We start from the raw sequence: 25676 nt of genomic DNA, 5'->3' as shown, positions 1-25676 counted from the left end.
ACCTATAAAGCCTGAGGTCTGTGACGAGAAGGCAGTTCTTCCATGAAATTGCTCGGCTTTGTTACTTTTTGTAATAAGGTCTATTTGAATTCACATGCTCCGGTATCTGAGAAATATTTGATTCAATATTTCCACGACAATGGTCAGTAAGAGGCACTCCTCTTGTTGGGCTTTGGGCAGTTATGGATAAATGGATAGGTGGCAGTGATGGGATAAATTCTTGCTAAAAGGTGTCATCATTTTGGTAGTCTAAACAATGTCCAATCTCACTTGTCTTTTCAGATCCAAAACAATGGTTGCATTCCCGTGCTCAGATGTTGCATGCATCAACCAACTGTTGCGTGCATGTCATTGACTGACAGATTTCTATAACAAATTGTGGTTATCCAGGCATTGTAAGAAATGGCATGTGTCAGCTTCGCCTGGGCAGAGGAATGCGTCCACTTTGTCCAGTCCACATTAATCCAGTGCAGGGAATCAAATACATTTAGTGCCCAATGTATACTGAACAAAAATATAAACATAACATGCAACAATTAAAGATGTTGCTTAGTTACAGTTCATAAGGAAATCAGTCAATTTAAATTCATTAGGCCCTATTCTATGGATTTCACATGACTGTGCAGGGGCGCAGCCATGGGTGGGCATAGGGCGACCAATTTGGGAGCCAGGCCAAGCCAATCCTAATTGAGTTTTTCCGCACAAAAGGGTTTTATTACAGATATAAATACTCCTCAGTTTCATCAGGTGGCTGGTCTCAGACTATCCCGCAGGTGAAGAAGCAGGATGTGGAGGTTCTGGGCTGGCGTGGTTACATAATCCTATATTCTCTAAAACAATGTTGGAGGCAGCTTATGGTGGATAAATTAACATTCAATTATCTGGCAACAGCTCTGGTGGACAGTCCTGCAGTCAGCATGCCAATTGCACGCTCCCTCAACTTGAGACATTTGTGGCATTGTTCACATTTTTGAGTGGCATTTTATTGTCCCGAGCACAAGGTGCATATGTTTAATGATGATGCTGTTTAATCAGCTTCTTGATATGCCACGCCAGTCAGGTGAATGAATTCTTTTGGCAAAGGAGAAATGCCCACTAACAGGGATGTAAACAAATTGAGCACAAATTTGGAGCACAAAATTTCGGGGATCTTGTATTTCAGCTCATGAAACGTTGGACGAAAACTTAACACGTTGCATTTATATGTGTTCAATATAACAAGGGCCATGTTCGAAATGATCAAAATCGTAATGTATCATGGGTAAATTGTGACTGACTGACTGGTCTAAAAATAATGAGTCGTTTATGATGCAATGTTCTTTGTTGATCAGTCAGTCCGCAGTCGCCTGCAATGTCGGATCAAGACCTGTCTTTGGTAAACCTGTGTGAGTATGCCACATTCAAAACAACTGGGAACTCCGACTTCAGTGCGTTCGAGACAATAGGGATCTGAAAAAAGCGAGCTCCAGACTGAGAAAAATCGGTTCGAACGGACATCCAACTCGGAATTCCATGTTGGGAACTCGGGCCTCTTCCTAGAGATCTGACTTTCCGATCTGAAGATCACTGACGTCCACGGGAGGTTTGTGGCACCCTAATGTGGAATGGTATCAAACACATAGTTTCCAGGTGTTTGATGTTATTTAATTTGCTCCGTTACAGCCATTATTATCAGCCCTTCTCCGCTCAGCCGCCTCCTTTGCTGACGTTTCCCATGCCGCGTTTAAAGCGACTGGGAACTCGTAAATCTCCGACCTCAGTGCGTTCAAATCAACTCGGAATTCCAGCTCCGGCCTTTTTCTAAATCTCCGACTTTCGGACCTGAAGATCACTGACGTCATGGTTAGACCTCATATTTTTCCCAGTTTTGAACGCGGTAGCAGTTGTATTGAAAGTACCAATACTTACAAAACAAACCATTTTGAAAACCATTTATTTGATAATGAGCTAACTTATAGCGGACAAACACTCAACGTTATAAAACTTTCCTCATTGATATTTCTTCCTCATTATTTTTTCTTATTAATATTAATCAACTATTGCTATTGACCCCTACGCGGATCATACATGCTCCAGTACACTGTACCTTGTAAAACGGTTATCCGAGTTGCACAAAACAGAGGAAATTACATAAATGAGTGCAACAACACAGAGGTCCGACGTTCCAAATAAGGCAGCACTTGTTCAGCCTGCAACCGAAAGACCAGTTTATGACAGAATGTCAGGCATTGAAGAAACTTCACATGTATCCTCAGAATTGCAGGATGAGAGGAGCGAGGAAGGGGTCGAAGAGGAGCCCGAAATTGACTATGAAAACCCGTTCCGTTATATGTTTTACAGGTAAGCTAATTAGCTAGTTGGGCTAAGTAGCTAGCTAACGGTAGCTAGAAAGTGATTGCATGTGGTTAGTGATGCCAAATTTAGCCATGCATTCATCATAAGTCGGAGCTGCATAAAGACTGGTTCACATTGCTATCAGAGTGTAACGTTAATTAGCTAGTCAGAGATTGTTCTATGTGGAGCAATTTGGCTATTTTTCCCAACTCCCTGAGTCGGTTTGAATTTGCTGGCTAGCTACGTTAGCTTGCTCGCCGTGAAAGGGAGATCCGATTGATCTGTAATTGACAGTACTCTTACAATTATAGCTAGGTATTAGTGTTTTTATATTTTGCATTGATTTAAAAGGGATACCTGAACATTTGTCGTAGCCGCATTAGCGGAGAGAACAGTTGCCCCATTCACTAATGTCCCTCTAGCTTTACCCTCTCTCTCTCCCTCCCGCCTCTGCTCATATAAAAGAGACAGAAAAGAATGGGCTGATTTAGAACCTGTTCCACAAGATGATGGTCCCAATCCTGTTGTGAAGATTGCCTACTCTGACAAGTGTAAGATATTAAACTTGGCATATAATTTAGAACCATACATCCATATTGTTTTATGCATATAATCTCGTGCATTTAGCCTACCAAATGACTCCGAAGTCCCTTTGAGTAGTTATTATTTCACTTTGTATCAGAAACTTTTCATTTCACACGTACCCCATGCAACCAAACATGTCACTTTTGTCTCCAATAGTCACAGACGTGTATGACTATTTTCGAGCGTTATTGAAGAATGATGAAAAAAGCGACAGGGCATTCACGCTGACGGCTGAAGCTATTGAACTGAATGCTGCAAATTACACTGTATGGTAAGCCAATGTTATTATGATTTATGAACACAACAACAGTAGAATATCAATAGTTTTACTTGGTATAACCCTCTCTTCGAAAATGACAAGTGCAAGACCCTAAAGAAAGGGTGTACTTTTTCTCTTTCTGTGTGTCTGTGTGTGTGAAGGCACTACCGGCGAGTGTTACTGCAGGCCCTGGAGAAGGACCTGAGAGAGGAGATGAGGTACATTACGGCCATCATTGAGGACCAGCCCAAAAACTACCAAGTCTGGTGAGCTCTTCCAATCTAAATTTGTGTCACTATCCCAGTATCACGATCTAACAATACTCAATTTTACATGGCAAAAAGCAAACACGAGCAGACTAACACTATAATCCTTTAAGAACCTACTTTATGTAAAATATTACATTTACATTTAAGTCATTTAGCAGACGCTCTTATCCAGAGCGACTTACAAATTGGTGCGTTCACCTTAAGACATCCAGTGGAACAGCCACTTTACAATAGTGCATCTAAATCTTTTAAGGGGGTGAGAAGGATTACTTTATCCTATCCTAGGTATTCCTGAAAGAGGTGGGGTTTCAGGTGTCTCCGGAAGGTGGTGATTGACTCCGCTGTCCTGGCGTCGTGAGGGAGTTTGTTCCACCATTGGGGGGCCAGAGCAGCGAACAGTTTTAACTGGGCTGCGCGGGAACTGTAGTTCCTCAGTGGTAGGGAGGCGAGCAGGCCAGAGGTGGATGAACGCAGTGCCCTTGTTTGGGTGTAGGGCCTGATCAGAGCCTGGAGGTACTGAGGTGCCGTTCCCCTCACAGCTCCGTAGGCAAGCACCATGGTCTTGTAGCGGATGCGAGCTTCAACTGGAAGCCAGTGGAGAGAGCGGAGGAGCGGGGTGACGTGAGAGAACTTGGGAAGGTTGAACACCAGACGGGCTGTACTTTGGAAAGTGAACATGTGACCGGATGACATCAAGCTGTTTGTCTCCAACATTTGCCTTTGAGCATATACATTTTCCTTCTCAACAAGTTGAACAATAAACTTGTTCTTCTGTTACACAAAGACTTGTGTAGAACCATAGAATGTGTGTCAACAACAGTCTTCTCCTTATCCTAGGCACCATAGACGTATGGTGGTGGAGTGGCTGAACGACCCCTCGGAAGAACTGGAGTTCATTGCAGAGATCCTAAGTCAGGATGCTAAGAACTACCACGCCTGGCAGCACAGACAGTGGGTCCTCAAGGTAGGAGCCTCAACAACCAGGTTGTGTTTCTAACTCATGGTGAATTGTTAGCTGTGTGCTAGTAGCGGCCATGGTGCAAGTGACATCTCCTGCCTTGACACATAGAATTACTGTTGTCCCGGACCAAGTGACATCTCTTGCCCTGAGACATAGAATTACTGTTGTCCCGGACCAAGTGACATCTCTTGCCCTGATTTACTGTTGTCCTGGACCAAGTGACATCTCCTCACCTTGGCTTTTATGGGTCAGTGGTATTGATGGTGCTTATTGAGTAGGAAGAGTTCCTGTGCAGTGTCTCTGGATAAGCCCAGTTTGGGACAGGGACTAGAACTACTCTGTTACACAATCACATATCTTCTTATGAAATGGAGAGTATATGGCTGCCTATGGAGAATGCAAATATTCTATTGTTATCAGAAAGGGTCAAATGACAATCTGTTGCTAGTAGAAAGGGTAAAATAAGCTATTGCTAGTAGAAAGGGTCAAATCTATTGCTATCAGAACGGGTCAAATAACAATGTATTTCTATAAGAAAGGGTCAAATAACAATGTATAGCCATCAGAAATGGTCAAATAACAATCTATTGCTAGTAGAATGGGTGGTGCCAAAGATTTCCTCTCTGTGTCTCTGATTGGAATGATAAGCTGACACTTCTGCTAGACGAGCAAAGCGATGAACCCAGTTTCGGTTGTCCCTTTCCTTTCATTCTCTCACTCCACTTATTACAGTAGTGTTGCATGATTTGCGGTCAAACTGCAAAAGCATTGTGAATGTAGCCTACCTCAGACTCAATGGCCCAATTTTGAAAATGTTATCAGCTCCAGATTTGTGTTAATGAAACCAAATGGCCTTGATTTGCATAATTTATTTTCGCATGTCTATGCAAATGAAGTGACATTTGCATTCTGCCTCTGAACAGACCTCCTGTGGCTCTCTGAAATGGGCTGCATTGATCATGACTGTGCAATTTTGTTGTCCTTGTTATGTGTGATTGAATCACTGTATAGTCTTGGAAAGTATCTAGTAGTGGATGGATCAAATGTGTCTCTAGGATATCAGCATGAAGGGAGATTTCTGAACCAGAAAATCCTTTATCTGCAGTGTATATTAATCACTAATCAGTGGTCACATGCCATTGGAATACTGTATAGCAATGACAATGGTGTGTTTGTCTCTGTCATTACTAAATATGTGTATGGAGTGTATCTGGACTAAATACTGTAAGTGTGTCGACTAAAGTGTATGGTGTGTCAGTACTAAATAGGTGTGTATTGTTCTCCAGGAGTACAAGCTGTGGGACAGTGAGCTGGAGTATGTGGAGCAGTTGTTGGAGGAGGATGTGAGGAACAACTCTGCATGGAACCAGAGGCACTACGTCATCTCCCACACAACAGGCTACTCAGACCCATCCATACTCAACATAGAAGTACAGTACGTACCTGCTCTCCCTACATACCATATCTCATGTCGGCCCCACACCTTACTGCTCTTGAGTAGAAACTGAAAATGGGAATGAAACAACCTCCTACCCACCAGACACTTCATCCTCCTAGCCCCTACCCACCAGACACTTCATCCTCCTAGCCCCTACCCACCAGACACTTCATCCTCCTAGCCCCTACCCACCAGACACTTCATCCTCCTAGCCCCTACTCACCAGACACTTCATCATAGACACTTCATAAACTCAGCAAAAAAAGGAATGTCCTCTCACTGTCAACTGCATTTATTTTCAGCAACTTAACACGTGTAAATATTTGTATGAGCATAACGTGATTCAATAACTGAGACATAAACTGAACAAGTTCCACAGACATGTGACTAACAGAAATGGAATAATGTGTCCCTGAACAAAGGAGGGGTCAAAATCAAAAGTAACAGTCAGTATCGGGTGTGGCCACCAGCCACTTTAAGTGCTGCAATGCATCTCCTCCTCATGAACTGAACCAGATTTGCCAGTTCTTGCTGTGAGATGTTACCCCACTCTTCCACCAAGGCACCTGCAAGTTCCCAGACATTTCTGGGGGGGAATGGCCCTAGCCCTCACCCTCCGATCCAACAGTTCCCAGACGTGCTCAATGGGATTGAGATCCGGGCTCTTCGCTGGCCATGGCAGACCACTGGCATTCCTGTTGTGCAGAAAATCACGCACAGAACGAGTAGTATGGCAGGTGGCATTGTCATGCTGGAGGGTCATTTCAGGATGAGCCTGCAGGAAATGTACCAGATGTCTTCCCTGTAACGCACAGCGTTGAGATTGCCTGCAATGACGACAAGCTCAGTCCGGTGATGCTGTGACACACCGCCCCAGACCATGACGGACCCTCCACCTCCAAATCGATCCTGCTCCAGAGTACAGGCCTCGGCGTAATACTCATTCCTTCAATGATAAACACGAATCCGAATATCACCCCTGGTGAGACAAATCCGTGACTCGTCAGTGAAGAGCACTTCTTGCCAGTCCTGTCTGGTCCAGCGACGGTGGGTTTGTGCCCATAGGTGACATTGTTGCCGGTGATGTAAGGCAGGGCCTCACCAGACAACAGGCCTACAAGCCCTCAGTCCAGTCTCTCTCAGCCTATTGCAGACAGTTTGAGCACTGATGGAGGGATTGTGCATTTGTGGTGCAACTTGGGCAGTTGTTGTTGCCATCCTGTACCTGTCCCGCAGGTGTGATGTACCGATCCTGTGCAGGTGTTGTTACACGTGGTCTGCCACTGTGAGGACGATCTGCTGTCTGTCCTGTCTCCCTGTAGCGCCGTCTTAGGCGTCTCACATTGCAATTTATTTCCCTGGCCACATCTGCAGTCCTCATGCTTCCTTGCAGCATGCTTAAGGCACGTTCACGCAGATGAGCAGGGACACTGGGCATCTTTCTTCTGGTGTTTTTCAGAGTCAGTAGAAAGGCCTCTTTAGTGTCCTAAGTTTTCATAACTGTGACCTTAATTGTCTACCGTCTGTAAGCTGTTAGTGTCATAACGACCGTTCCACAGGTGCATGTTCATTAATTGTTTATGGTTCATTGAACAAGCATGGGAAACAGTGTTTAAACCCTTTACAATGAAGATCTGTAAAGTTTTTTGGGATTTTGACATATTCTTTGAAAAAAAGGGTCCTGAAAAAGGGACATTTTTCTTTTTTTGCTGAGTTCATATCTGAAAGAATGTGATCCGTATGCATAATAGTAGCTCCCCCTTGCCCTCTGATAGGCTAGATGGGTCTTCCAGCATTACACCTATCAAATTGTTTTGGATCTCCTTGGGTATGGAATTATACTTTTTTTTAATGGGGGTAGGGCTCTTTTCTGGACTGGACAGAGATTTCCAGTGTGCTACATCAGACACATCTGATAAATGTGTTTTCCTTTGTCTTTTTTAAGGTACAGTCTCAAACAGATCAAGAAGGCTCCCCACAATGAAAGTGTGTGGAACTATTTGAAAGGGTAGGTGTCATACAGGATTCATTCAGTAGGGAATTAAATAATACTTAAAGGGATACATGGGGATTTAGGACATTTGTATGTCTCTGCATCAAGTATGGAGGTAGTTTTGTGAGCCAATGCTAACTAGTGTTAGCACAATGACGAAGTCTATGGCATCTACTAGCATGCTAGCAGTTACCATGGACTTCCAGTCACTGCGCTAACGCTAGTTAGCAACTTCCTTCAAACTACACACATGGACATAAATGGTACCCAGGAGTTCATCTACACTTTGAAGTACTGTAGATAAAGTGCCTCATTGCCAAAATTCTTAAGTATTCATATTTAAACTCCAATGCAGCTGTTTTTATCTCAATATCAAATCATTTCTGGGTAACGATTAAGTACCTTACTGTGATTGTTTTTCCATTAAAATGGTCAAAAAGAAACTAATATATTCTTATCAAAGAGTAATTTTTCAAGCAAGAATTTTGGTAGGACTGGTCTGAGTGGAGAGGGGAAAACTGAAAACGAGCTGTTATTGGCAGAGCGGTTTGGAACTCTTTCTTATTGGTCTATTAATTCATTTACCGCCTGGTGATGTAACTAGGCAGGACAAAACTTCATCCCACCAAAACAGGCTGACATTTCAGGCAGTCTTTTTAAACCACTCTTACACTAACAAGGACATTATCATAATTTTCACAATTTCACAGTATTATTTCAACCTCATAGTGTGGAAATATGTATAAAACTCTGTTAAATGAAGTTTTTTACGGCACTGGGTCTTTAATTTGTGAGTCGACAACATAATGGCTAATAATAATAATTAACTTATCTTGCAGTTTCTATCCTCCACCAGCAGATGTCAGAAGTCACAATGTTTAGTGTAGGAGCTCTGAATTGGGATACTGCTTCTGTAGAGTTGGCTGAAGCTTTTCACACCCCTCTCCTCCTCCTTTTCCCCTAGGATTCTGCAGGACCGGGGCCTGTCGTCCCACCCGGGTCTCCTGGAGCAGATCCTGGCGCTCAAGGAGACCCACTGCTCGCCCTACCTGCTGGGCTTCCTGGTGGACATCTACGAGGACTCCCTGGAGAACACCTCAGGAGGCCAGGTGGAGGTCCTTAGCAAGGCCCTGGAGGTGAGCAGCACTGGGACCTATCGGACTTAAAGGGATAGTTCAGCCCAAATGTATGGGAAATGTATATATGGGAAAATAGGCATAATCTAATTTCAAATTTGGGATTACTTTATAGTAGTGATATGCATATAAAATCAAATACAATTGTATTCGCCGAATACAACCGTGAAATGCTTATGTACAAGCCCCTAACCACCAATGCAGTTTTAAGACAAATAAGAGTTAAGAAAATATTGACTAAATAAACTAAAGTTAAAAAAATATATATATATATATATATATATATAATTAAAAATTTATTACACAAAATAATAATGAGGCTATATATACAGGGGGTACCGAGTCAATATGCGGGGGTACAGGTACAGTTGAAGTCAGAAGTTTACATACACATAGGTTGGAGTCATTAAAACTAGGTTTTCAACCACTCCACAAATTTCTTGTTAACAAACTATAGTTTTGGCAAGTCTGTTAGGACATCTACTTTGTGCATGATACAAATAATTTTTCCAACAATTGTTTACGGACAGATTATTTCACTTATAATTCACTGTATCACAATTCCAGTGGGTCAGAAGTTTACATACACTAAGTTGACTGTGCCTTTAAACAGCTTGGAAAATTCCAGAAAATGTCATGGCTTTAGAAGATTCTGATAGGCTAATTGACATCATTTGAGTCAATTGGAGGTGTACCTGTGGCTGTATTTCAAGGCCTACCTTCAAACTCAGTGCTTCTTTACTTGACATCATGGGAAAATCAAAAGAAATCAGCAAAACCACCAGAAAAAAGCCAGACTACGGTTTGCAATTGCACATGGGGACAAAGATCATACTTTTTGGAGAAATGTCCTCTGGTCTGATGAACCAAAATAGTACTGTTTGGCCATAATGACCATTGTTATATTTGGAGGGAAAAGGGGGAGGCTTGCAAGCCGAAGAACACCATCCCAACCGTGAAGTGCGGGGGTGGCAGCATCATGTTGTGGGAGTGCTTTGCTGCAGGAGGGACTGGTGCACTTCACAAAATAGTTGGCATCATGAGGCAGGGAAATTATGTGGATATATTGAAGCAACATCTCAAGACATCAGGAAGTTAAAGCTTGGTCGCAAATGGGTCTTCCAAATGGACAATGACCCCAAACATACTTCCAAAGTTGTGGCAAAATAGCTTAAGGACAACAAAGTCAAGGTATTGGAGTGGCCATCACAAAGCCCTGACCTCCACCCTATAGAAAATTTGTGGGCAGAACAGAAAAAGCGAGGAGGCCTGCAAACCTGACTCAGTTACACCAGCTCTGTCAGGAGGAATGGTCCAAAATTCACCCAATTTATTATGGAAGGCTATTTGAAACATTTGACCCAAGTTAAACAATTTAAAGGCAATGCTACCAAATACTAATTGAATGTTTGTAAACCTCTGACCCACTGGGAATGTGATGAAAGAAATAAAAGCTGAAAGAAATCATTCTCTCTCCTATTATTCTGACATTTCACATTCTTAAAATAAAGTGGTGATCCTAACTGACCTATGACAGGGAATTTTTACTAGGATTAAATGTCAGGAATTGTGAAACACATTAGCCAAATACATTTAAACTCAGTTTATGTAAACTTCTGACTTCAACTGTATAAACAACTATAAACTAATTTAGAGACAGATGGTGGCAGAAGTAGGATTTAGTTGTGCCCTCAGATGAAAGGAGTCTTTCGATCACTGTTTCTCAATCCATTTCCTGGAGGACCCGAAAGGAGTGCACATTTTTATTCTAGCCCAGCAGTAGCACACTTGATTCAACTAAACACCAAGCTTTGATGAGTTGAAATGTGCTAGTGCTCTGCCCGAAAAGAAATTGTGAAACTGGTGTAGATGCTGAAGAACTTGGCAACAATGTGCAGAGAATGAAAATAGTGTTCTACCATAGCTGGGACGTCTCCTTTCTTAGTACATTTCCAGTATAAAACATTGACTCCGAGTCAATCAGTATATAACAGCCCTCGCACCAACAGTTCAAGGCTGAGGAAAAAGGGTAAATCAGTAGGAATTATTCAACGAGTCCGCGTGTCGGATTTGAAAACTCTTTCGCCTATCGCGGCGGATGTCTTGCGTGCTTTTCCAAGCCTCCAATGTCTACCTGGCAGTTTGAATGACAGCTGGTATGCTGCCTCTGTATTGGGGAACTCAATGCTCGGGTGTGTGTGTCTGAGTTAATTAGGTTTCTTGGGAGGTTTTTTTTCTGCTGTTTTCAATAGGCATTGGCTCATTCAGAAAGTCACTGCAGGAGCTCTTATACTTATTTTAGTTCCGTCTACTCGGAAATGCATGCAGCAGGATGGGATTGCTTTCAGTTGGTTGTTGAGAATATGATTTGAATTTTTCCTCTATTTACTTTTTAAAAAATGTATGTTTCTCGAAGCTAGTGCCACCTCGATGTCAATGTACAGGTAACTGCTAAAATAATGGACCCGCTTGAGTAAATGAGGGATACAAAGTATATTGAAAGCAGGTGCCTCCACACAGATGTGGTTTCTTTAGCATCCCATCATGACCTTAAGCATGTATAAAAATGCTGGGCAGGCCATTATTTTTGACATAGAGGATGACAGTGCTCCCATCCACAGGGCACGAGTGGTCACCTGAATGGTTTGATGAGCATGAAAATGAAATGCCATGGCCATCTCAGTCACCAGATCTCAACCCAATTGAACACTTATGGGAAATTCTGGAGCGGTGTCTGAGACCATTTGTCACCACCACCAACAAAACACCAAATTATGGAATTTCTCGTGGAAGAATGGTGTTGCATCCCTCCAGATTCCCAGACACTTGTAGAATCTATGCCAAGGTGCATTGAAGCTGTTCTGGATTGTGGGGGCCCAGCACCCTATTAAGAGACGTTATGTTGGTGTTTCCTTAGTTTTGGCAGTTACCTGTATGTTGAGTAGCCATTAGCCAACTAATTCACTACAAGTACTCCTGCCGTGGCTGTGTTAGCTGTGGTAATGGATATAATATAAATAATGACCAGGTCATTTGATTTGCACATAATCAAACAAGCAAGTTTAAAAAAAAAAAAAAAAAGTTTTTATAGGGGTTAGATCAGCTTTAATGTTGCAGATACTGTAGATTGTAGCTTCTATCAATGTAATTGTCTGCATCATTTAAAATCCCCCATATTTTTTTTTGTAGATACATAGTGCATTCGGAACGTGTTCAGACCCCTTGACTTTTTCCACATTTTGATATGTTACAGCCTTAATCTAAAATGGATTAAATCGTTTTTTTCCTCATCAATCTGCACACAATACCACATAATGACAAAGCAAAAACTGTTTTTTTTAAAATCAGTTACATAAGTATTCAGACCCTTTACTTAGTACTTTGTTGAAGCACCTTTGGCAGCAATTACAGCCTTGAGTCTTCTTTGGTATGACGTTACAAGCTTGGCACACCTGTATTTGGGGAGTTTCTCCCATTCTTTTCTGCAGAGCCTCTCAAGCTCTGACAGGTTGGATGGGAGCGTCGCTGCACAGCTATTTTCAGGTCCCTCCAGAGATGTTCAATCTGGTTCAAGTACGGGCTCAGGCTGGGCAACTCAAGGACATTCAGAGACTTTTCCCGAAGCCATGCCTGCATTGTCTTGGCTGTGTGCTTAGGGTCGTTGTCCTGTGGGAACGTGAACCTTCGCCCCAGTGCTCCTGAGTGCTCTGGAGCAGGTTTTCATCAAGGATCTCTGTACTTTGCTCCATTCATCTTTGCCTCGATCCTGCCTCGTCTCCCAGTCCCTGCTGCTGAAAAACATCCCCACAGCATGATGCTGCCACCACCATGCTTCACCGTAGAGATGGTGCTAGGTTTCCTCCAGACTTGACACTTGGCATTCAGGCGAAAGAGTTCAATCTTTGTTGTTTCATCAGACCAGAGAATCTTGTTTGTCATGGTCTGAGACTTCTTTAGGTGCCTTTTGGCAATCTCAAAGTGTGCTGTCTTGCCTTTTACTGAGTGGTTTATCTGCCCACTCTACAATAAAGGCCTGATTGGTGGAGTGCTGCAGAGATGGTTGTCCTTCTGGAAGGTTCCCCCATCTCCATAGAAGGACTTGCAGACCGTTTAATTTTTAATAAATTTGCAAAGATTTAATAAACCTGTTTTTGCTTTGTCATCATGGGGTTTTGTGTTTAGATGAATGAGGGGGGAAAATCTATTCAATACATTTTAGAATAAGTCTGTAATGTAACAAAATGTGGAAAAAGTCAAAGGGTGTGAATAATTCCCAAATGCACTGTATAACATTCTATTGCTTGCAAGAATTTTTTTAAATTGAAAAATGCTAAATGTTTTTTGAATCCGGCATTGTTTTGTGTATCAGTTTATAAACCATGTACCATGGAATCGGTGTATCGTAAATCGCTTCACAGCTATTTTGCAATCTACATGGCACAGCTGTCAATTTTTTTGTGTCCTTTAAATGAAACTGATATACTTTTTTATTTATGACAATTTTCTTTAACCAATTTTGGTCTTTGATGCAGGGGAGACAGACAAGGTCCTTACTTTTCCCCTCTTCCACTTGCCTCTTCCATTTTTGCGGTATTGCGGCAATTGTTGAAATTTTGGGTAGAGCAGACATTTCCATATGTTTCCATTAGCTGCATATGTGACAACTCCACCAGTCCTATTTATGACATAATTTAAAAGGATTATACTCGTACTAGTTTTTATTCCGAAAATGCTTTTTAATCAATTAGTATATTTTGTGTCAACTGTAATATTAGTATTTTTTTTGGTGTCTTTTCTGGTGGATTAAACTGAAATTGCAACGAACTTTATGTATGTGTGTGTGTATGTATGTATGTATATACACACACACACATATATATATATTTCTGAGATGATTTTCATTTTCAAATGAGTGCGGTTGTAATCAGAATGAATTTCTGCCTTCTGAATTCATATTCATTATATAAATATGCTCCTTTGCATTTTGTCTGGCTTGCCGTTCCAAATAATATAGTTTCTTTGCTAGGTGTAAATCGATAGGTGTCGGCAAGGCCATAAGCAAATAGGTAAACTGGGACATGACTAGAGTTAATCAAGGGGATTTTTCTACAAATAGACAGGTATTTTCCTTTTCATGGTAACAAAAAAATAAAATATTGCTAACTTTCTATTCAAATGTATTTTAGTGAGGATGTATTTCTTTCAGCATATGAATACCGAGTATGTCCACATCAGTCAGATTATTTTATTGTTACTACACGGAAATATTACATGTATTTTTCCCCCGATGCAATACGTACGTAATATAGTACATGTATCATAATTTGGTTGTAATCCAGAGGTTAAAAAAAGTATCTAGATCGTCTGAGGCTGTGAAGGGATCCAAATTGTGGATTTAAAAGAACATGAATCAGTGTACAATGACACCTGTTTTTCACAGGGATGCAAACTAGTCAGTGACCTTTTGGCAAAATTGGCCGTTTTGAATCCAAAATATGTGACCTACATGAATCGTGTAGATCCGATGGAAAAAAGATTGGGGAGGGGGGGCTTTGGATCACTACTGTCTGTGCGCGTTTGGAGCAATACTGACCGTGTCCAAGGCTCAGCCATTCGTTCACATAACAATAGAATGCAGCACGCGATTGAAGAGATTTGCTAGTTACAGATTCAGCGAGGGCTCTGGAAAGAGCAGTAGGGTGCAAAGGCAGTTTGTTAGTTACAGATTCAGCGAGGGCTCTGGAAAGAGCAGCAGGGTGCAACGGCAGTTTGTTAGTTACAGATTCAGCGAGGTCTCTGGAAAGAGCAGTAGGGTGCAACGGCAGTTTGTTAGTTACAGATTCAGCGAGGGCTCTGGAAAGAGCAGTAGGGTGCAACGGCAGTTTGTTAGTTACAGATTCAGCGAGGGCTCTGGAAAGAGCAGTAGGGTGCAACGGCAGTTTGTTAGTTACAGATTCAGCGAGGGCTCTGGAAAGAGCAGTAGGGTGCAACGGCAGTTTGTTAGTTACAGATTCAATGAGGGCTCTGGAAAGAGCAGTAGGGTGCAACGGCAGTTTGTTAGTTACAGATTCAGCGAGGTCTCTGGAAAGAGCAGTAGGGTGCAACGGCAGTTTGTTAGTTACAGATTCAGCGAGGTCTCTGGAAAGAGCAGTAGGGTGCAACGGCAGTTTGTTAGTTACAGATTCAGCGAGGGCTCTGGAAAGAGCAGTAGGGTGCAACGGCAGTTTATTAGTTACAGCAGCGCGTCCCTGAATGATAACGGAAGAGGTAGATGAGAAAGAAGCCTGACCACGAACGGGGGTACGAATGTGACTGTGCGTACGGTCAAAACTGTAACCGAAAACAACTGGCATTTGTAAAGTTTGAGGTGAGGGAGAAAGTGTTTTTAGCGTTAAGTATCTTGCTATAGTAGCTGGATCTAATTCCCCATTAGCTAGCCAGATAAATGTTGAGCAACATTAGCCAATTTAGCTGATCAAATTATTGAGTTTGTGTGAACATTAGCTGGCTAATGAAGTCAGACAGCTAGCTTGCGAACGTTACAACATCGGATGAGCTAACGTTTGTAACCTAACCAATTCGCTATAGTATTAACTGGTATACGGTTCTTGCCGTTTCTCAAGTTTTAACGCGTTAGTTGTTTAATGGACCCTGGCAATCTGTGTGAAATGTGAACTAGCTAAGGAATTATATATGTGAACTAATGTTTTCCCTGTACAGTATGTGGTTAATTTTCAGAATGAGAGAATTAGGTGAAAATGAGGCGTTGCTTGTTAAACAAGTGGATTCAGGGATCAAGTGTAGCTGGAGCTGGGCCTGACTTATGCTGTAGGCCAGTGGTCACCAAACTACGGCCCGCGGGCCGGATACGGCCCGTCAGCACATTTGGCCCGGCCCTCTGAACAATACCAGAGACTCTATCGAATTTTTTTCCTATTTGGCCTCCAGAAAAAAAATCCTAGGCCCGGCCCTGTCAAAGAGAGAACGGAATAATGGCGAAAAGGTTAGGTAAGAGAAAAATTTATTCAGAATGCAGGGTATTTAACCTGCAGTGGACAAACAATTTATTTTTTGTTCAATGCAAAGAAAAGGCTGTTTGTCTCATCTGTCAAGAGACGGTGGCGGTATTCAAAGAATACAATCTTCGCCGACACTATGAATCCGTCACAAAGACAAGTACGATAGCTTGCAAGGCCAAATACGAGCAGACAAACTCTCAAAGCTAAAAAGTGGACTACTATCTCAGCAGAATACATTTGTACGCCAAGCTCAGCTGAACCAGGCATCCGTTCGGGCCAGCTTTCGGGTTGCTAAACTGATAGCAAGAAGCGGTAAGCCTTTCACTGACGGAGAGTTTGTTAAGAAATGTATGGATGCTGTCGCGGAGGAGGTGTGTCCCGAGAAGAAAGATGCATTTAATGCCGTAAGTCTGTCGGCAAGTACAATCACCAGACGCGTTGAAGAAATTGGGAGTAATGTATATGCCCAGCTGCAGCAGAAGACGAAAGAATTTGACTTTTTTTCATTGGCACTGGATGAGAGCACGGACGTGCAAGACACAGCGCAACTGCTCATTTTTATTTGTGGAGTTAGCGCAAACTTTGAGATATGCGAGGAGCTGGCAGCCCTCCAAAGTCTCAAAGGGACTACAACGGGCTGAGCCGGGGCAGAGTTTTGAGGCGTTTTTACGAGCTACTACCCGAAATGAACGCATTTCTTCATTTAAAAGACAAAACGGTCCCAGAGCTGATCGACCCAGAATGGAAATGGCACCTCGCATTTTTAACAGACGTGACAGAAATACTTAACAGCCTTAACTTGCAGCTACAAGGCGAGGGGAAACTCATTTGCGACATGTATTCACACATAAAAGCATTTGAGGTGAAATTAGCGCTGCTTTTGGAACAAGTGAAAAAGCGCAACTTCGTCCATCTTCCTGCTACCCAAAACCTGTCGACAGAGAACCCAGCGGTCCCGTTCCCAGCTGAAAAGTGCGTGGAAGCACTGGAAATGCTGAAGGCGGAGTTCGGTGTGCGATTCAGTGAACTACATGTTCATGCAAAAGAAATCCGTCTTTTTCAGAACCCCTTTGTTGCCGACATTGATGAAGCCCAGCCTTCATATCAGTTTGAGTTGGCTGAGTTACAGAACTGTGATGTTCTGAAAGACGCATTCAAGCCCAACAGTCTCATTGACTTCTATGCCGCCCTCCCAAACGACACATATCCAAACATCAAAAAACACGCAATGAAAATGTCCACAGTTTTTGGCAGCAGGTATATCTGCGAGAAAACCTTTTCTCGCATGAAACTGCTGAAAACCCCGATGAGATCAAGATTGACAGATGAACATTTGCATCAGTGCTTGAGACTGGCTGTAACTAGAATGGAACCTGATATTCAACTTCTCACCAGCCAGATGCAGGCCCACAGTTCACATTGATGAACATACATAGGTAAGCTCACTTTTCTGACTTGAATGAGTCATTCTGAGCATAAACAAATATAATCATAATAAAATCTACTGGGATAAAATCCATCTTTACAACCATACTGGTAGTGAAATGTATTGTGCTGTGTAGGTGCTGTATCACTTAGTTCAGTTTCTCAACCTGCTTCTTTTGTGGTTTTCACAGGGAAGTTGATGAGAGAGAGCTGCAAACAGCGGTGTCTACAAGCCTACTGGAACCTACAAAGGATTATAAGGAAGGAACACAAGAACTTTAAGAGACTGCTCATATGTGTCAGAGAGATTCTGCTCTGACAACTGAGCTGAACTTTTATCTGTTAAGATTGTGCATGGCACGACAGAAAGTTAATGTTCCATGGCTTTTTTTTCTATGAAGAACCCAGAGTTATTTAGTTATTATTTATTTCCTGTTTTTTCTGTGAAGAACTCAGAGAGGGTTATTTAGTTATTATTTATTTCATTAATAGTGTTATTATTTGTTTCCTGACTTTTTTTCTGTAAAGAACCTGGAAAGGGTTATTTGGTTATGTGTGGCTTTCTGGAAAACAATAAATTTTTTAAGCTCCCCTACGATCGTCACACTTTTTCTGTTACAAACTGACACCGGCCCCCCATCAGAGAAGGGAAAAGTTATGTGGCCCTCACAGGAAAAAGTTTGGGGACCCCTGCTGTAGGCCAATAGAGGTGAAAGAAACAAAGGCCACACACTTTCCCTCTTTCAATAAAGTGAATTAAAAAGGGGTATGACAGGTGTACTCTCTGCCTGAAAGAGATCAATTATGCCAATTGAACCGATGTCCACAGGCAAAAAGTGAACAATGTAGCCCAAATATATTGTTTTTGTTGTGTTGCATTTGACAGTAACACTTGTGTGAGGGGTAATTATTAAATGTTTTACTCTGTGAACGTTATTTTTGCACACATGTAGCCTTGTGCACTAGATCGATGTCTACTATAGTGACCACTATAATAGCAAAAATAGAATGCCCGTTTCGTTCTATTTCTACTTTAAAATGTTTTTTCCCCCAAGTGCAATATTTAGGTGTGTGTGGTCACAAGCATTCTATTATAAAGGCTGTCATGGCTAACTGCAATATTAGTATTGTTTTTTTCCCCTCAAGACTTGAGTGTCATTTGCAGTAAAGTCTAGGCAATGAATAACATTGGATTGCTTTCCTTACATCTTTTTTTAGCTTTGAGTTAGGTTCACATTAATAACTTTATTTTACACACAGACTGATCATGTAGATCATATTCTTTGTTGTTTTTAATTAGTTAACCAGCGTTCCCCCCTAGCAGGGATTTGTTTTGCATGTTTCGGTGAGAGAAAAATAATGTCACCAGTTTGCATCCCTGTTTTAAGCCCTGGATTTCTAACCTCTTGATATTATTGTTGGATCTGATTTTAATAGCTAACATTTCGATGGCCATAATAAATAGATATGCCGATAGTTGACAGTTTAATACTTTCTGAGAAGCAGCCATTATTTAATATTTTACACCTGGGGCTACTATACATAACTTTTAACCCCTTGTATTTAAAAAATATATATATAATATTCCAGGCATTTATAAATACATTTCAGTTGTACTTTATCAAAAAGATTAAACAAGCAAGTATTAGCAATTCAGCGCAAAGTTCAAAACACATGGGTTGCAAGAGTGTGCAACCCCCCCCCCCCCCCAGAGAATTGGCATTATTGAGCAACAAAGTGAACATTCTGGTTACACATGACACAGCATTATCTTACCACATCAGTTCTTTCTGCTGTGTTGTGTAAATGGATATCTTGTCCACTCGGTCCGTCTCTCGTGTTTTGCCCCTTCAACCCTTTAATCCTGCTATAACTAACCCTCTCCATCTCTCTCCATCCCCCTCCTCCTGTTCTCCCGCAAGCTCTGTGAGCTCCTGGCCCAGGAGAAGGACACCATCCGGAGGGAGTACTGGAGCTACGTAGGCCGCTCCCTGCAGACGAAATACTGCTCTGGTGACCCTTCTACCACCAGCAGTGCCCCAGAAACTGACCGAGGATCAGCCTCAGTCTCCGTTCACCAGGAGACCACCTGCAATAGCTAAAAGAAGAAGACATAGAACCCAATGGGAGTCGAGGGAGCAACCGCATTTTATTTAGTCTGCGTTTGTTTGGCAATAGCGGCAATAGCGCAGCATTACCACGTTGGTTAAATAAAATACAAAGAGAAATAACAACAGAAACACTATAAGCTTACTCTAAAAGAGAACTCACTGCAGATAAGTATTATGACTTAGGATAGAAGATATGAATGCCTGCTGTCATTGTCATGTATTAAGGTTTATAGCCATAGGTGAGCTAGTTTGGATTTTGATGACTTGAGTGTGTGCGCTAACCAAGAGTCTTATTGCTGTGAATGTTGGCTTTCAGATCATACTGTATCTAGAGTAATTATGCTTGTTTTGGATTTCTTCTGCTGCGCAGTACACAGGGATATTTGTATGTGACACTGTAGCTAAGAAGATGTTGCTTCTTGCCTAAAAGCCCTTAAAACATCTCTGTGTAGATAGATATGTATTGCTGTCGTTGCCAAAACACTGTATAACCAAACTCGGCATTGCTGTAGGCTACAGAGTCTTTTGTACGCTATAACTAATTATATGGTTATTCTAAACGGGAAGTTCTGCCCTTGTCTGTTTTCTCTCTCGATTACGTTCCTCTCATTCTAACATGTACCCACCTTTCACCTTTTTTTTTTTTTCCTACTGAGCCATTTTTGTCGGCACTACTGGGCATAATGGGCCTGTGTGTTTGAGTTCATACAGTAATTGTCTCATCTAGATTTGGTCCCACTAACGAGCGAGCGAAATGAATATAACACATCTGCTCATTGAACAAGCATTTCACCCTATTAGCAGTTAGCTGCTGAGCTAAACTACATTTACCAGGGATTTTTGGCGGGTCATGTGCTTTCGAAGTATAATTTCTACGACCCAATCGCAATGGCTTTCCCCTTATGTTGAAACTAGAAAATCTTGACTAATTTATATCTGAGGTTATGAGAGGAAAAGGCATATCTTAAATCACGGGACTAAAAGAGTAATTACAATGAAAAGGAGCAGCATGAAAGTCCCATACTAGGAATGAAACCATAACGATGTGTGCAACATTAACTTTCCAGTATACCTGCATTGCAAATTAGTATGCATTTTAATGCAGACATTTCTCAAGACTGAAACAAGTTTTTTAGTCAGGATCATGTATGACAAGTCTTCCAGAACAATACATTATAATCATAATAATGCATTACACCAGTTGGCTTCAAAATACAACCCACATCAGTTGTCAATTCTCTGTAATTCCTCCCAGTCACATCAGTATTTAAGGGCATTAATAAATTGGGCAGAATGTAATCAGACCTCATAGATGCTGGACTGTCCAGAGAGAGGCCAGCCAGACGGCCTAGAGTCCGTTAGCACACACCAAGCTCATTAGCAGCATTATAGGCCTAGCGTCAGTCAGCACACGCCACGCTCATGAGCAGGATTATAGGCCTAGTGTGTGTTAGCACAAACCATGCTCATTAGAGGGATTATAGGACTAGCGTCCGTGAGCACACGCCACGCTCATTAGCAGGATTATAGGCTATGTGTGATTACTGCACCGATCGCTCCCACGAGCGCCCTGATTGCATCATCATAATCACAATGTAATGGCTGCCTGCCAGGGGGCATTGGTAGGCTGGGCACGCAGGCGGGGGGAGGTGGAAATGAAATCTGTGTGTGTGTTTAAGGGCCCGATTCCGACCAAAGTTAAGCGAGCCTATATTGAATATAATTCCCTTTTCTCTCTGCGTATTTTGACATTTAAACATGAGAATAGCATGCTATTTGTTCGGGTGGACTCCTAAGAAATGAAGGTGCGGCAGAGATGTCTACAGATAAGATGTGTCCTTTTTATAACTTTTTTTTTTGTACCCCTTTTTCTCCCCAATTTTGCGATATCCAATTGGTAGTTACAGTCTTGTCCAATCGCTGCAACTCCCTTACGGCCTCGGGAGAGGCGAAGGTTGAGAGCCACGTGTGAAACACGACCCTGCCAAGCCGCACTGCTTCTTGACACACTGCTCGCTTAACCCATAAGCCAGCTGCACCAATGTGTTGGAGAAAACACCATACAACTGGCGACCAAAGTCAGCTTGCAGGAGATAAGTGGTGTTCTGACCTTGACTTAATTCCCTTATAATTCCACCACCTTTATGTGTGAGGAAACCTGGAATAAGGTCTAGCGAACCTACCGATTCCAAATGGAAAAAGCAAATACTGCTTTTTTTTCATATAAAAATAACACCCTTCTCCATGCACTGTAATTTACAACTTGATACGAGCTATTAATAATTGCTAGGTAAATTACTAATCTGTTTGGATAAGGGAATTGTAAATATAAGTGACACCAGTTTTGCATCTATTTTACCTTGTAATCACTGGAGACAAATGTGAAACCAGTCATATGGCAGTAATATGAAGCATATCAACTTTCCACCAGTAAAATTTATGCTGTGCCATTATGCAGAATTTTTATTGTGTAGTCTTTTAACTAACCGTCTGTAGCTCAGACCTTGAAGCAAGGATATGCATATTCTTGATTCCACTTGAAAGGAAACGTTTGTGGAAATATGAAATTAATGTAGGAGAATATAACACATTCAATCTGGTAAAAGATAATACAAAGAAAAAAACATGCATCTTTGAAATGCAAGACAAAGGTCCAAATGTATTATTCCAGATTCGGCGCAATTTCGATTTTGACCCCTAGATGGCAGCAGTGTATGTGCAAAGTTTTAGACTGATCCAATGAACCGTTGCATTTATGTTCAAAATGTTGTATCAAGTCAGGCCAAATGTGCCTAATTGGTTTATTGATACATTTTCAAGTTCATAACTGTGCACTCGCCTCAAACAATAGCATGGTATTATTTCACTGTAATAGCTACTGTAATTGGACATTGCAGTTAGATTAACAAGAATTTAAGCTTTCTGCCCATATCAGATATGTCTATGTCTTGTTACTTACAACCTCCTACTAATCACATTAGCCTATGTTAGCTCAGCCGTCCCAGGAGGCTGCTGAGCAAACTCATGTTCAACAGTTTTCCGTGTGTATCACATGGACCAGCATCACTGTGGAACGGTTTTGACACCTTGTAAAGTCCATGCCCGACAAATTGAGTCTGTTCTGAGGGAAAAAGCTGGTGCAACTCAATATTAGGAAGGTGTTCCTAATGTTTAGTTCACTCAGAGTATTTAGATAGCTTTCTTTGATCCCTAATATTCTGAACCCATTCTTTCAATATATTCTAGTGAGTCTGTGGACAGAATTCTAACTAGAAGGCACAGCATATTTAAAGGGATGGCTTAAAATAAATGTAGTGAAATCCCTATTGAATGAAAACTCCACCAAACTATCTGTTGGCCAATAAGTGGGACGATTTCCCGCGGTTGAATGAAATGTCTTCAGAGCGTGTAAAGAAGCCACACCTGCGGAGCGTATTACACGACTGAATAAGGTAAGACTAAATACTGAGAAGTGTGTAGGAAAGACATGTGAAGGAAAGGGGTGGGGGACTCACCAGCGGGGAGTAAACATGTCATCAATCAATGCTTCTATCTATCGGTGGGGCCTGTGCCACATGCCTAATGGCTGAACCGGAGGATTGGAGTCTTAACATACTTAAAAATCCAATTTGTTTTTGCATTTAGTCGTTCGCATGCGGTGAAAGCTATTTTAGAACTGGTCTCTCTTTGTGAATGGAGATAGTTAGGGTTGTGTTTGTGTTAATGTCGGAGAGGACATTTGAACTGAGACACGTGGAATCATCCAAATACCTAAAGCGAACATTGCCATTGGCTGCACGGAGTGACATTGACATAAATCCCATGCAGCCTTGTTTACAAGTTTGAACACTAGAATGTGAGATGTAATCTACACCTTGATAAGGCTGATAGAAATCCAAATGATTTCATTTATATATTTTCAATTTGAGCATCATTATTTCTATATAGCCTATACCAGGGGTACTCAACTACTATTTGAGAAAGTCCAATGACACAAATTTCCTAGGTGGCAAAGGTCCAGATGGATATCGTCCTTGATAGGCGCTGTGGCACAGTGTAGTAACAAACATAGTCGTCTACGATTTAGGAAATATGGTGTTATATAAAATGTACATTAAATGAGACTAAGAACTTTGTAGTTAATTAATGTCTTTCGAATGTAAACATGTGCAACATTGCTGAAGAACAAAAGTGGTTGCATAATTGTCTTTGCAAAAAGTGCACTATGAACCATTATTGATTTTTTTAAATAAAGTGTTTGTTTTCTGGAGAACAAAGGAGAGTTGAACAAAAATAATAATCTGAATGCACAGAAGGGCCATGCAATTTTAATGTATAAGTCACTCTGGGCCTTGCTCTGCATTAATGAGAGAAATTACACTTTCTGTCTCCTGCCAATGATTTGATCTTTGGCACAAACTGTGTGAGAGAAACTCTGAGACACTGGTGCAGATGTTCATTGGTGAGCCTGGTGTGGTATTTGTTTTTAATGAAGTTAATTGTGGAGATGGCTGATTCACAGCTGTATGTGGAGCCAAACATGATAAACATGATCTTTCCCCAGAAAGTGACAGGGTCACAATCACCAGCCTGCTCCTTCAAAGTCACATTTTCTTGCAGCTCAATCAAATCCATTTGCTGTGGTGCAACATCTACCCATCTGAAGATCTGTTTAGCATCTTCTGACAACTTTGTCACATTTGTGACCGAGAATGGGTTCTGAATGGGCAACAGCAGTTGTCTTCCAACACAAAGTCATCAAAGCGTGCCTTGAAGTTATCCATCAACCTCTGGATGAAATCTATATGGTTGGGAACATCTTTGTCTCTCTGCCTTTGCACCAGAAGATTGGGGAAGTGGACAATTTCTCCCAGGAGATCATTCTTGAAAAGCTCCAATTTATTCTGGAAAGTCCGGTCTGCTGTTATCATATCACACACTGTGTTGTCCTGATTAAGGTGTGATGTAATGTCTGCCAAAAATGCAACTGTTCCCATCTTCTCATTTTCCAAAAACTCTGAAAACTGAGTTGCCTTGTCACTCTTTTTTGCTTTGATAAGAAAGATTTGATTTCCTCCTGAATGGCCCAAAAGCTTTCCAAAACCCTGCTTTTGCTGAGCCATCTGGCATTGTTGTGCAGTAGTAAGTCATCAAAACTGGCATTGGCCTCTGTCAGAATCACTCGTAGCAGGCTATGTTGTAGGGACGATGTTGCTCTCAAAAAGTTGATCAGTTTCCTCATTGTTGTCATGACCTCAGAATACTCTTTTCCCAGACTGGTACACCGGACAGATCGATGGATGATGCAGTGATATGATGTCAGGTCAGGGTGGTCCTCTTTCAAAACGTACAACCAGTCCCCTCCCTCGTCCTATCATGGCTGGAGCTCCATCTGTGCTGATGGAGACCACTGACTTTAGATCTATCCCCCTTCTTGTCAGCATCCCTTTGATGGCCTCATGGATATCCTCTCCCCGTGTGTGTGTGTGTGTGTGTGTGTGTGTGTGTGTTATTTGTTTCGTTATAAAATCTGACAAACACCAGAAGCTGGGCATTATCAGTGTTATCTGTTGATTCATCCACCGCTAATGAAATGCATGGTGCATTCTGAATGACCTCATCAAGTTGTGAAGTTAAATCTTCAGCTAATATTTCAGTTCTCCTCATTGCTGTGAATCTGACAGTGGGTTCTGTTTGATCTTTTCTCTGAGCTCATCTTTTGTTTACCTTTCAGGAAGGTGTCAGCAACACACATGCATCCTTTTACCATCTCACCATCTGAAAAAGTTTTTTTTTGTGTTTTCCCAAAAACCCAACCTATCCTCAGGGAACACTCCATTGCACATTGTTGTACTTCCGGCGCCGACAGAGATGGCCGCCTCGCTTCGCGTTCCTAGGAAACTATGCAGTTTTTTGTTTTTTTTACGTGTTATTTCTTACATTAGTACCCCAGGTCATCTTAGGTTTCATTACATACAGTCGAGAAGAACTACTGAATATAAGATCAGTGTCAACTCACCATCAGGACGACCAAGAATATGTTTTTCGCAACGCGGATCCTGTGTTCTGCATTTCAAACAGGACAACAGAATGGATCCCATGCAGCGACCCAAAAAAACGACTCCGAAAAAGAGGGAAACGAGGCG

At 41.8% G+C, this 25676-nt stretch overlaps 1 protein-coding gene across 4 annotated transcripts; it reads left to right on the top strand.

Annotated features, from left to right (window-relative positions):
- Positions 1-1282: 1282 nt before the first annotated feature.
- Positions 1283-20096, top strand: LOC115130838 (protein farnesyltransferase/geranylgeranyltransferase type-1 subunit alpha-like). Of its 4 annotated transcripts, none has more exons than XM_029662357.2 (10): positions 1283-1385; positions 2256-2340; positions 2757-2885; positions 3076-3190; positions 3340-3444; positions 4285-4411; positions 5695-5843; positions 7792-7854; positions 8804-8975; positions 19342-20096. In XM_029662357.2, the coding sequence occupies exons 2-10, from the start codon at positions 2265-2267 to the stop codon at positions 19519-19521; spliced, it is 1116 nt and encodes a 371-aa protein (XP_029518217.2). In that variant the 5' UTR covers positions 1283-1385; positions 2256-2264; the 3' UTR covers positions 19522-20096. The 4 variants fall into 4 exon arrangements, with proteins under 4 accessions (XP_029518217.2, XP_029518216.2, XP_064875869.1 ...); XM_029662356.2 differs by lacking the exon at positions 1283-1385 and adding an exon at positions 1392-1582; XM_065019797.1 differs by lacking the exons at positions 1283-1385; positions 19342-20096 and adding an exon at positions 17611-18011 and having other exon boundaries at positions 1604-2340; positions 2800-2885.
- Positions 20097-25676: the final 5580 nt, after the last annotated feature.

The sequence above is a fragment of the Oncorhynchus nerka genome, linkage group LG6 (genome assembly GCF_034236695.1).
Source record: "Oncorhynchus nerka isolate Pitt River linkage group LG6, Oner_Uvic_2.0, whole genome shotgun sequence".
Taxonomy (NCBI): Eukaryota; Metazoa; Chordata; class Actinopteri; order Salmoniformes; family Salmonidae; genus Oncorhynchus; species Oncorhynchus nerka.
The sequence above is the reverse complement of the archived record's forward strand: the minus strand, read 5'-3'. Positions and strand labels throughout refer to the sequence as shown.